Here is a 13,178-nt window from a genome sequence, read left to right as displayed (position 1 = left end):
TGGACCAGATAAACGTAAAAACAAAATAAATTACAGAATATTTATCTTCTGAATTATTAATCAGGATAAAAAACACAAATGAGTATGTCAACATGTTCAGGTATGCCTGCACCTCATGAAGACATGTTATATAGTAACGGATTTGGAGTATTTACTGTGTTCTTCTAGTGCATTACTGTTTATACTCCATAATTCACTCTGGTTTTCAGTAAACTGTACAGCATTTGTGCTTATTGTGCAGCATGCATTGTGACATTGTCTGTAGCAATAAGGTAAAATGCAGTCATGCAGCTCCCACCACGTTACCAGACAGAGGGTTTTAAAGTAATCAACAGAAGTTGGGACACATCTGCACACTGCTTGCTTCAACTACCATGGCTTAATTTACTTTAATCATTGCAGAACACCTGTAGAATGTAACCTATTAGTTGTTTTCTGAAGCCAGAGCATTTGTAATATTCTGAAATTTCATTTTTTTTCAGTTTCACTTTAAATGTAAAACTCTAGCAGTTTATTGCTCATCTTTTCTCCATTTCAGGTCATTCATTGCAATTCAACTGAATAAATGTGAAGAAAAAATGAGGTGTTCCAAAAAGTTTGACTGGTAGTGTAGTGTACTTGGAGGAAAAGGGGGGAAGCTCTTCATGAAAAGAACATCTTCTCAGCTATTAAACATGCAGGTGGATCAACTGGTGACAGCCAGTTGCACAGGGAAAATTGCAAGAATATAGTTGAGAATGAATTCCACTCAATATCAGAAAATTCTGGATGCAAATGTCTTGCAGTTCATCAAGGAATGTAGGCTGAAAAGAGGTTAGCTTCTACAACAGAACAATAATCCAAAGCATGCATCAAAATCCACCATGAACTACAAACCGGATTCCAAAAAAGTTGGGACACTAAACAAATTGTGAATAAAAACTGAATGCAAGGATGTGGAGATGGCAAATGTCAATATTTTATTTGTAATAGAACGTAGATGACAGATCAAACGTTTAATCCGAGTAAATGTATCATTTTAAAGGAAAAATATGTTGATTCAAAATTTCACGGTGTCAACAAATCCCAAAAAAGTTGGGACAAGTAGCAATAAGAGGCTGGAAAAAGTAAATTTGAGCATAACGAAGAGCTGGAAGACCAATAAACACTAATTAGGTCAATTGGCAACATGATTGGGTATAAAAAGAGCTTCTCAGAGTGGCAGTGTCTCTCAGAAGCCAAGATGGGTAGAGGATCACCAATTCCCACAATGTTGCGCAGAAAGATAGTGGAGCAATATCAGAAAGGTGTTAGCCTGCGAAAAATTGCAAAGACTTTGCATCTATCATTATCAACTGTGCATAACATCATCCGAAGATTCAGAGAATCTGGAACAATCACTGTGCGTAAGGGTCAAGGCCGTAAAACCATACTGGATGCCCGTGATCTCCGGGCCCTTAAACGACACTGCACCACAAACAGGAATGCTACTGTGAAGGAAATCACAGAATGGGCTCAGGAATACTTCCAGAAACCATTGTCAGTGAACATAATCCACCGTGCCATCCGCCGTTGCCAGCTGAAACTCTACAGTGCAAAGAAGAAGCCATTTCTAAGTAAGATCCACAAGCTCAGGCGTTGTCACTGGGCCAGGGATCATTTAAAATGGAGTGTGGCAAAATGGAAGACTGTTCTGTGGTCAGACGAGTCACGATTCAAGTTCTTTTGGAAATCTGGGACGCCATGTCATCCGGACCAAAGAGGACAAGGACAACCCAAGTTGTTATCAACGCTCAGTTCAGAAGCCTGCATCTCTGATGGTATGGGGTTGCATGAGTGCGTGTGGCATGGGCAGCTTGCATGTCTGGAAAGGCACCATCAATGCAGAAAAATATATTCAGGTTCTAGAACAACATATGCTCCCATCCAGACGTCATCTCTTTCAGGGAAGACCCTGCATTTTCAACAAGATAATGCCAGACCACATTCTGCATCAATCACAACATCATGGCTGCGTAGGAGAAGGATCCGGGTACTGAAATGGCCAGTCTGCAGTCCAGATCTTTCACCTATAGAGAACATTTGGTGCATCATAAAGAGGAAGGTGCGACAAAGAAGGCCCAAGACGATTGAACAGTTAGAGGCCTGTATTAGACAAGAATGGGAGAGCATTCCTATTTCTAAACTTGAAAAACTGGTCTCCTCGGTCCCCAGACGTCTGTTGAGTGTTGTAAGAAGAAGGGGAGATGCCACACAGTGGTGAAAATGGCCTTGTCCCAACTTTTTGGGATTTGTTGACACCATGAAATTCTGAATCAACATATTTTTCCCTTAAAATGATACATTTTCTCAGTTTAAACTTTTGTTCCGTGATTTATGTTCTATTCTGAATAAAATATTAGAAGTTGGTACCTCCACATCATTGCATTCAGTTTTTATTCACGATTTGTATAGTGTCCCAACTTTTTTGGAATCCGGTTTGTACTTCCAAGAAATGAAAACTGAAGGTTTGAGTGGCCTTCACAGATTTTCAATAATGTTCAGTTACTGGTACTGTGAGTACATCTGAAGACTGCCTAAAGATGTCTCTGAACATGAGGTCATCCAACACTAAATTAACAAGTGCTAAAACACTACTTAATTCACCATTCTACAGGTTCCATAGGTTGTTTAAACTTGGGGTTGGAGTGCAGGAAAGTGAAACACAACATCATCACACAGGAAAAGTATTTGCTTTTTTACTTTAATATATAAAAGATACAAAAAAATATACAGTTTAAGTCAAAAAAAAAAAAAAAAGTCCACTTCCTTTTCCATCATTAATTTGGTTTCACTGGGGCAGGAATGTTTGCTGACGCTTGTTCTAGGTAAGCCAATGGACCCTGAGCCATTTCAGCAGGCTTCTTATGCTGTATATTGATGTCTTCAAGCACCTGCTGCCAGTGACGTATTCTGCCTAGATGTTTTTGAATTAAGGTCTCTTTTCTTTGTAGTTCATTTTTCAATTCTGATACATCCTAAAACAAAGAAAAAAAAATAACCATTTAATTCATATGTAAAAGTTACATACAGATACATTCTACTGCTTTTTTTTTTTTTAAATAATTGTACAGCAAAACATTGAGCATTACTGCATTTTACAGTGGTATTCAGTGAGGACTAAACAGTTCCTCAAATATAAACGATTATTTTTTAAATATGCAAATGTGCCTAAGCTTTACAAAATTTGCCTGGCAATTACAAAAGGGAAAAATAAAAATCTCTCCAAAAAACATTCACACATTATCTCAATGTAAGCATGAAAAGCAATATAAATGTGAGGCAAACTACATAAATCTGCACACTCGGTACAAAAATAAGATGCTTACAGCACACGACCGAGTCAGAGAGAGGGAGAGGTTGAAAGCATGCACTGATATAGTACATTGCCACACCCACCACATGACAAACCACCCCAGGAACTGGTACTTTAGCTTAAAAAACCAATTATATATATATATATATATATATATATATATATATATATAAAATCGACTTTCGCGGCTTCACTCTATCGTGGATTTTATATGTAAGCATATCTAAATATATAACGCTGATTTTTTGCTGCTTCGCGGGTTTCTGCGGACAATGGGTCTTTTTACTTCTGGTACATGCTTCCTCAGTTGGTTTGCCCAGTTGATTTCATACAAGGGACGCTGTTGGCAGATGGCTGAGAAGCTAACCAATCAGAGCACACAGTTCCTGTGTGCTGAATGGCTCAGAGATGGAGCGCTGAATTTGATTCTGCGGCGTTAACCAGGAAGTCTCGTCTCGCTCTTTCAGCATCAATGTGTTTCGCTGTGTAAAGAGTTAACTTTTGTGCTCTTTTGTGTTTATCTTTGTGCATAGTCAAGCCCTTCATTAAGGCTCCAAAACGATCTGCTCCTGCTACTGCTTCAGGGTCTGTGCCCAAGCGCCAATGGAAGATGTTAACGACTGCCGAAAAGGTAAACGTTTTGGATATGTTGAAGGAAGGGAAAAGCTACACCGCTGTAGGACGCCATTACAGCATCAATGAGGCTACGATTCTTTTTATTTAAATAGTAGTAAAGGAATACAAGATCTACGGCTGCAGTGTCCTTTTAACCAGGGTGCAAAACAAGTTGTAAGTGGATGTAATAAGACAGCAGTCTGGATGGAATCTGCTTTAGGGATTTGAATTGAAGAAGAACAACGGCGGTGCTACACAGTCGCCTGAACAGGCTCCTTTAGAAGAGCTGTAACGCTCTCCTTTGTTGCGCAGTAAAATTAAACTCATCGTTATCGGACAAGTCATCGTGTCATTGTTGGTGAGTAACCATAATTAATTTTCAACTTACAGTACTTAGTACATGTACAAATGTTTAGTGTCACTGTACACACATTTACTGTATACAATTTTTCTTGCATTGTACATATTTATTGCTGGTGGCCTGTCTATCGTAATGGCTGTAACATATGTGATATCAGAGACACTAGATATCTTTAAAATAATATTTAGGTTTTACTGTATATAAACAGTTATTAGGTAAGATTAATTGAAATTATGTATGTAAACACACTAAGAGAATACAAAGGGTTTATGCTGTATAACTGTTTATAAATATTCCCCGCACAGTTTGGGAGAGTTTATAAGGGCTTAAAAAATATAAAAATAACCATACAAACATATGGTTTCTACTTCACGGATTTTCACCTATTGTGGGGGGGTCTGGAACGCAACCCCCACAATCAAGGAGGGATTACTGTATGTATGTATGTATGCTATGTATATTATGGGGATCTCTCTCTATATGCAGACAAACTGAATACTTTAACAAGAAACTGAAGAACACTGATGATTGATAACATGCTAGTAACAATGTGTGGTGCTAATCATTGGTGCGGATGCATTTTCTCATACTTGCTGCCTTCTCTAAAAGTTTACATAACAACCCAACAAAGAATACTACTGAATGCAATCTTTCCAAACTCTGCTAAATTAGTATACCTCCTAATTGGATGTGGTGCTGTAAACTGTGTCCTGTGATTTTTCTAGTAATGAACGCAGATAAATTTTAAGGTAGGACTGTTATATGCACTAATCATTAGGTTTGAGAAAGACTATGTGGTGCATCTTAATTAGCACATGCAAGTATGAGTGTCACTCTGTTCTCCAGACATGACAATGAAGGCCCTAAACAGAAAGAGGAATTGTATACTACAGCAATCCATCCAACTACATACCTCTTTTAAAACTTGCTCAGGTTTTTGTACAGAGAGCAATAATCTTTTCTGCAAAAAGAAGCATTCAGTCTGTCTGGCAACGTCTAGAAACTTTTGTATACACTGGTCAACACCTTTAAAAAAAAAAAAAGTGTCATTTTTAACAAATCTTTTATTATCAATAACACAAAACAAAACATTACATTTCAAAACACTACCTGTTCGAATTTCTTCCTGATCAGTACCATTCACATAGTCCTGGCTTACAAGGGATGCAAAACAAGCCTGAAAATTGCAAGGGAATAAATAAATAAATAAATAAATAAATAAATAAAATAATCAGTGGCTGCATTCTTTCAATCACGTTCCTATGATTAGCATTTATACATTTGTAAACAGTAATGAGAATTTCTATATTTAATCAATTAATATCATGGTGTACTCCTACATGATCTTGGGCAAGGCTAGAAAATTATTTATGGAAAGGCACAGAACTATTTTTTCATCCATTTTTGCACACAAGTTATCATAATATTGTACATCGTACATATCAATGTTGATTAAAATTATCCAAAATTATCAGACACTGGACCCTAATTGTGAATAATGCCATCTAGGCATCTGACTTTTTAGGACATATGGTCCCTGCCACGATTACTGGCACCCCACATAAAGAGGTGTAAAAAAGGTTTTAAAACAATATCACTTTTTGGTGAATTACCGTAATCTTACCAAAAAAATTTAACCTTTAACAGAAGTAAATCATGTAAGTTTTTAACAAAACGATTACTGGCACTCCTGCATTTAAAAGTTTCCCAATAAAACAGATCTAAGTCTTCTCCTATAACATCTTACAAGGCGGAAGAATATAGGGAATTTAAGCTCAATTTTTGTTTTGTCAGACCATAGAACTTGGTTTAAAAATTCCAGTAGTGTTTGGCAAACTACAGTTGTTTATGTTTGTTGTTAAATGACACGAAAGCCTTACTTTTAAAAGACCTTCCAAATAATCTGTTGACATAGAAGTAGTGCCTAATGGTAGGCAGTTTTGGAGACTTGGTGAGCCCAAGATGCTACTTTTTTTCTGTATTTCTCCAACAGTGACCATTGGGGATTTAAAAAAAAAACACCTGCTCACACTGCATGGGGGCAAGAAAAACTTGGGTCCTGGCCCAGGCAAGCTGGTAACAGTTCAAGTTGATTTGAACTTTATTATTATTATTATTATTGCCCTAGCTACAGATATGGAAACTTGTAGGCAATTAGCATTTTCTTTTAATACTATAGCTGTAATCCGACTTAAGGTAAACACTTCTCTCTCATTTAAATTGATTCCTCTGATCTTCGCCAATGTTGATAAATAAATAAGGGAATTTGGCCTCCATGCCACCACATACATATATCCTGGTAAAACAGTAAGTCATGGATTTCTCCTTGAAAGTTTCAACACACTCTGATCAATTTAAAAATGTCAGATATAAATGGAAACAAGGCTTGATTTACACTTTGTTCATAAGAATTTCTAGGGGTGCCAAAATCATGGAACATGGGGTCTTGATGAGGAATTATTTTTTCTTAGAATTTACTTTAATTAAAGGCTGATCTCCCTTTTTTAGTGCAAGCAGGGCTGGCACTCTGCCTGGGGTTTCTTCCCTGCCTTGCGCCCTGTGCTGGCTGGGATTTGCTCCAGAAGACCCCTGTGACCCTGTCTTAGGATATAGCGGGTTGGAACATGACTGACTGACTAAGGTAATTCAGCAAGAGGTGATTTGTTTTGCAACCTTTTAAACTCATCTTTACTGGGGTTGTCCATAATTTTGGAGGAGACTGAAAGTATTATGACTGTACAACATTAAGGCTATTTTAAGTGGAAGATATTTGCTGATCACTCAGATAATGTAAAATTTAAATCAGAAGGTGACACCAAAATTACTGGTTTATGAAGAAATAAGCTCACAGTGAATTCCTATGGTGCACTATTAATGTTTTGACTGATTTTGCATAACTAGAAGAACCAAAATACACCCTCCATAATTCTAAAGGAAGGCAAAAACAGATCTCTCAACTTTAATAAAAATAATCTTGGGAATAGAGGGAAGATGCAACTTTCTCAGAGAGACACTTTCACATCCCAGGAGACAAGACTTTGTGCCAAGAGATATAACCACGCCCGGGGCTGGAAATAAAAGACAAAGAGTAGATGACAAAGTAGAACATCATAAAGAATTCAAAAATGTTGGCACGATACACATGCAGAGAAGGTAAGAGATAATGGAAGTACGAAAATTCGAAAAGTCTCAAAAAAAATGATAGTAAAGATTGCATTAGCGCAAACAAATGGAAATTATTACTCAGTGAAATAATGGAACAGTGAAAAGAGACTGAATATATTGTTCAGATTTAAACTTTTAAGTTGGAGACTTGTAGATCTAATTCGTTTTACATTAGGGAAAAGTAGTGTTTCTTCCCAATGAAGAGGCGTATCGGCGAGAATTAAAAGATTTGTTGTTTGATGAAAGTGAAATCCCGCAAGAGAAAACTTCAAGTCCCATGAGGCAAGACTTTATGCAAAGAGATTTGGAAAAGTCCTGCCCACATCTAAGACATTTACAAACACGCACATGGTTCAATCATTTCTTATTTCTGTGAATGCTATTTTCAGACACAGTTCGTGTAGAGGGAAAGAAACGATATTCACTCACGGACAGTTATACATTGCATTGTCACAATGTACAGTGCATCCGGAAAGTATTCACAGTGCATCACTTTTTCCACATTTTGTTATGTTACAGCCTTATTCTAAAATTGATTAAATTCACGCAATTGCTGTGTCTGTGGAAGATTGCTTGTCCATTGCTAGTGCAACCGCAAGCTCACACCGCTGTGATTGTGTAGAGGAGAGTGGTAGATCGTGTTACAATAAATAACCATACTGTTCCTGTTTCAAGCTGAATAAAGCTGGTTTTCCTAAAGTACGGAGACTATATATATATGGTATGGGAATCAACTAAAAAAAATTAATCGCATAAGTGTATGTAATTAATCAATCACAATGAACTGCATCTAACATTAAAATGTAATAACAAAATTAATATATATATCATGGAGAATACAAGCATAATCACAAAATTAATGTAGAACCAACACAAAGGAAATAAAAAAAAATTTATCAAATAGTTTTAACTTATACAATGGCCTTAAACCTGAACTTTTCACAAAATACTGTACTACTTGTGCAAGTATAACCTGAATTTGAATGCATTCCTAACAGTCAAGTTGAATAAAAGACAATAAGAAAACAAGGCCAATGTATCAAATTGGCATAGCATTAGGGACTCTAACTTGTCAAAGTAAACAATGAAAATGACTATTGACTGTGAATGCACTGCAGAAGACTCATTTACTTGAAAGAATAAGCATCTCTTAAATAGGCAAAAATTAAACCTTGTGCTACAACTCCATAAATACTATCCTCAATTGTTCATCACCATCAATGACTTGATAATTATACGTTTCTCAACTGGAGCACTGTGGAAATAACAGTGTATAGCCCCTGGGTTCAGACCTTAGAAAGACACGCTCCTCAGGTAATCAAGACCTTTTTGAGGAGGCCAGAACAAACTGGAGAAGCTGATGTAAAAGCAGCTCCATGGTTGCAGTTTTGCAGACACAGCACTTGGAGAGAACTTTAGCAGCCAGGAGACGTGTCAGGGGTCCTTAACCCAGTAGAGAGAAATGTTATTTGTTGGGAACATTTTTACACTCTACACTTTCCACAACTAAGCAGAATGTAGTTGAAAAATCTTGTTGCATAATGATGCTATTCAAACTTGTATTGTACAAACCTGTATATATTTACTCAGTTGGCTATATCTCTACTGAAGAACATATAAAAGTCTACAAACTGGTGAAAAATTAAATGTGTTTTTACATTACATTTTTTTCTAAATTTAAACCTACATTTATTTTTGTTTTTCTTGGTATTAGCTTAACAGCTGAAAACACCTGACATTGTAAGAATGACTATATGCCAGAGTAATATTTTAAAATGTTCTTTCTTCTCTGTCCCTGAGTTGAAGGCTCAGAGTCATTTTATTTTTTAAATATACTTACTGTGCGCTGATGATAATCAAATATAACTTTAAAATTTTTGGCAGTGCACAATCTGTACCTCTCTCTCATAATCTCAGAGGCATATTCTGTGGTTATTTCCCGCTATCTATACATGCTGCTGCACCACTTGCTGTTCTTGTTTACGTAAACCTAAATAGAAAATACCTATTGGAAACAACACCTTCCAATATCACTCCATCATATTGAGAACACTAGATGTGATCACTTAAAGCAACACAAATAACGAACATAATCACTACAACAGTTTATTCTATGAAAATCATGTGCTGGCGATTCGAAATGCTTCGGTTCTTTACATAAACTATAGTGCCTCGTCAATGCTACTGGTTTTTTTTTTTTTTCCTAAAAAACGTGAAAAACGGTTTCGATCTCAATGCAGTATTACCCAAGGATGACACAATTTAGTCTAGTCTACTTATAATTGCTGCCAGAAAATAGCGTATTAAGTTAATATAGAATATAACGACTATGTCTGGGACCAACCCTGAGTGGGACGTCGGTTCATCATAGTACATTAACATAACAAGACTTTGCCAGGTAACATAATTTCGTCGGCGTAAGGGACAGAGAATTGAGACAATAGTATAAAATCATGAAAAAAATAACACAAGAATAAAGTGGCTGATGACACTTTTGGGTAGCAATCGCAAGGGATACAGCAGAAATAATAACGGCACTAATTATGCCACTCTGTTCATACCTGGACAGTTCTTGCTCGACTATTGGACGGTATGCGCAGTGATAATGTACAGTAAAACAAAGACGAAAAGCTCACTATTTCTTTAACAACAGCTATTATAACACGCAAAACAAAAGCGAACGTGTGCGGATTCGGCGTATGAATTTTAAAACACCAACTATTCATATTAGGATATATCCTGCATGCATATATTTCTCGAACAGATATGTTTTCCACAACCCAGAAATTAAAAAATCATTCGCAACAGCGAAGACGCAGTCGTGAATTTGACTAACTTAATCAATTATTTGGTACGGTACCTCAAAAGACGCCTCAAGATCATCAACAAGAGTGTTGCTGTGACCTCGGTTTCCAGCTGCTAACAAACCGGCTTGCCCAGGGGCTCCTGAAAGTGATGGTCCTGGTGGTTGTTGGGCCGAAAACATACCACTCAAAGAAGACGCCATATTTTAAAAAAAAAAAAAAACAGAGCCTTGCACATGCGCAGTAGCACTAGTAGGCGGTGACCAGCTTGGTCGTGACGTAACGGGATACGTTTGTAGCGGCCGTCCTTCTCTCTTTCTCCCAAATAGATATTGTTGCAGACCGAAGTAAAATGGTCCTGGCATATCATTTTCGACTTCAGCCAATAAAATATTAAATATGTGTACGTCAGGCATTTATCAGCCAATCGAAAATTTAAGCCCTTTTTATTCTTCAAATCCCCAATAGGTGTTATTTGTCATTCATGTTCCACTTTAGCCAATTGCCTTATGGATATTTAAAAGGAAAGGTGGGGGTAATTTCTAAAGGTGGACGTGTAAGATAGTTTCTAAAGGTGGACGTTCAAGATAAAGTGACTTCAACAGACGGAGTGTATATTCGAAAAGTCTGCGACGGTAGTCTACTTGTGCCAGTATTTTACACTATAGCATTCTGTCGAGTGCATTAAGTCTGCAGTGTATTTTTACCACCGTCGTTTATAATTAGCGGTTTTGAAAATAATGATCATAACAGTTAGGATATGAGATATTTATTATTACTAAACAACATCTGAAGAAAATTTCAATGAACATATGAATACAAATTTGTGTCCGCCTAATTTTAATGAATTAACGTAGACTTAAGTGTGGGCTATACTTAATTAAGTCAGTCAGATTACAGCAAACAGCCTATTTGTTGTTGTTTACTCGAATGTCCAAATGAAATAGTCGCCTACATTTAACAAGTCACCTACAATTTTAAACTTTGAATAAATCGTCAGAGTTAAAGTTTTACTTCTATAATACACAACCCTAAAAATGTGTTTTATTACTTTCATTAGTATTTATCAACGTTTATTTATTTAAGTATTCCTAATATTCCATTGTAGCCCCTTCTGGTTGTAGAACAGCCTCTGTTCTTTGTTTGCTAATGTGTGTCAGACATTCTACAGTCCTCATGTTTGTTCTCAACATACCAGCAGCTCTAGTGAGTTTGTTGCCTGTGGATCTCGTACTCAGGTTTTTTTTAGCTGTATTATTATTACAGAATACCACAAATCACATACTTGACACTTTCACGTTCATGTATCAGGAATTAGACAACACTAAGAAAGCTGGCAATAAAATGATATACTGAAAGCATCCTTTGGCTGTCTCTACATGTTATCAATGTTAAATGTAAGAAACATGGTTATCATAGAGCTAATAGTCACCTTTTAATTATTATTTTTATAATGAAATTTACCATGTTAAACAATCTGTGAAGAGCAAATATTATGCCTTAAAAAGAGTAATAATTTTGAAGTTTTTGTGACTGTACACCTGTTAATCAGGCTATTCAATTATTTGACTTAATTGACCTTTATTACTTTTTGGATTTTTAATACTTCTTTAAGACCATCAAATACATGTTTATTATAATACATATTACTTATGAAAATTTACATTTAGAGATTAAAACTTGACAGATGTTTGTTTGTAGTTCATATCTCATTTAGTCTCCATTTAACTCCATCAGGTCCTAGTGGTGTGCTAAACACATCAGCCTGTCTTTAGTGTCTCTAAGATTGTATGAGGACTTACTGACAGGAGTCCAACTGTATAGCAGGCACTGATGTGCATCAGCATCATGACTGTTAACAAGATAGAGATGGCAGATATTTCAGTTGGGCATAATCATATATGACTACCCAAGCAAAAAGCACATTAAGAGCACACTGAGTTGGTATACTCCATAGCATTGTAGTCTGAAACATGATCTGATTGTATGGGTGGTTACTTACCAGGTAACACATGTGGTTGGTGTGCAAGTTGGCAAACGTCTGCCACACCCTCTCAGTCATGAGAAGTAGATCATAGAATGCTGGAGAGATATCAATAATTAAGAGACATGACTCACATTTCAAGGTGCACCTCCCAGCATGCACGAGAGCGCATATTATGGGATGTTCGAAAGCGAAAGATGTACGTGTACTAGTCATTTCCGAGTAGAGAAACATTTGTTTGTGATAACTAAGAGTAAGTAGTGTCCTGAATTAATAGGAAATGTGTGTTAATGACCAGAGACCACACATACACCTATATACCTATTCAAATACAGGTGTATATCTTCAAATAAATTAATTCAATTTCATTCTGAGCTGCTGTGTGGAATTCTATGCATCATTTAACAGTGTCCTGATCGACACTCCGGAGTAAACACTATAAGTCCTGAACACACTACAGATAACGTAGTCCTTTGCTACAAATTTTGGTCCTTCGAGCCGGATAGTGTGTTTACAATGGAAGAAGGATGTCAGAGTATCAGTCTTACAGTGATCGTCCTCGACGCTTGACCCGTCCACCAGCATAACTTAAAGTATTTGAAGTTCAGTATCCCGGTCAAGTTCCTTTCACATCTGTGGCCCATACAGCACTCCCATTACCTGATCAGGAAAGGTATCAACAGCATGCCAATATATCCTACATCCCAATGAAGTCAACAAATAACTTTACAGCCTCATCTCCTACCAGTCAGTACAGTTCATATGGAGGGGAGAATAGATTGCACGCTACAGTGGATCAGTGGGATGTACAAGATGTGAAAACACCTTTACTTCAAACAGAACATGCTGATTTCTTACTACTGAGATACAAATTATTTATTCATGACCTTGAACTTGAGAATCAACAGTTAAGAC

General features: G+C 36.8%; 1 protein-coding gene across 1 annotated transcript; it reads right to left on the bottom strand.

Annotated features, from left to right (window-relative positions):
- Positions 1 to 2,746: 2,746 nt before the first annotated feature.
- On the bottom strand, positions 2,747 to 10,507 carry med28 (mediator complex subunit 28). The gene is made up of 4 exons (XM_039751541.1): positions 10,336 to 10,507; positions 5,421 to 5,487; positions 5,224 to 5,336; positions 2,747 to 2,996 (listed from the first exon to the last, which is right to left on the bottom strand). Exons 1-4 carry the CDS (start codon positions 10,480 to 10,482, stop codon positions 2,799 to 2,801), a joined length of 525 nt encoding a protein of 174 aa, XP_039607475.1. The 5' UTR covers positions 10,483 to 10,507; the 3' UTR covers positions 2,747 to 2,798.
- Positions 10,508 to 13,178: the final 2,671 nt, after the last annotated feature.

Source organism: Polypterus senegalus, chromosome 4 (assembly GCF_016835505.1).
Source record: "Polypterus senegalus isolate Bchr_013 chromosome 4, ASM1683550v1, whole genome shotgun sequence".
NCBI classification, from domain to species: Eukaryota; Metazoa; Chordata; class Cladistia; order Polypteriformes; family Polypteridae; genus Polypterus; species Polypterus senegalus.
This window is presented reverse-complemented; position numbering and strand designations above follow the sequence as displayed.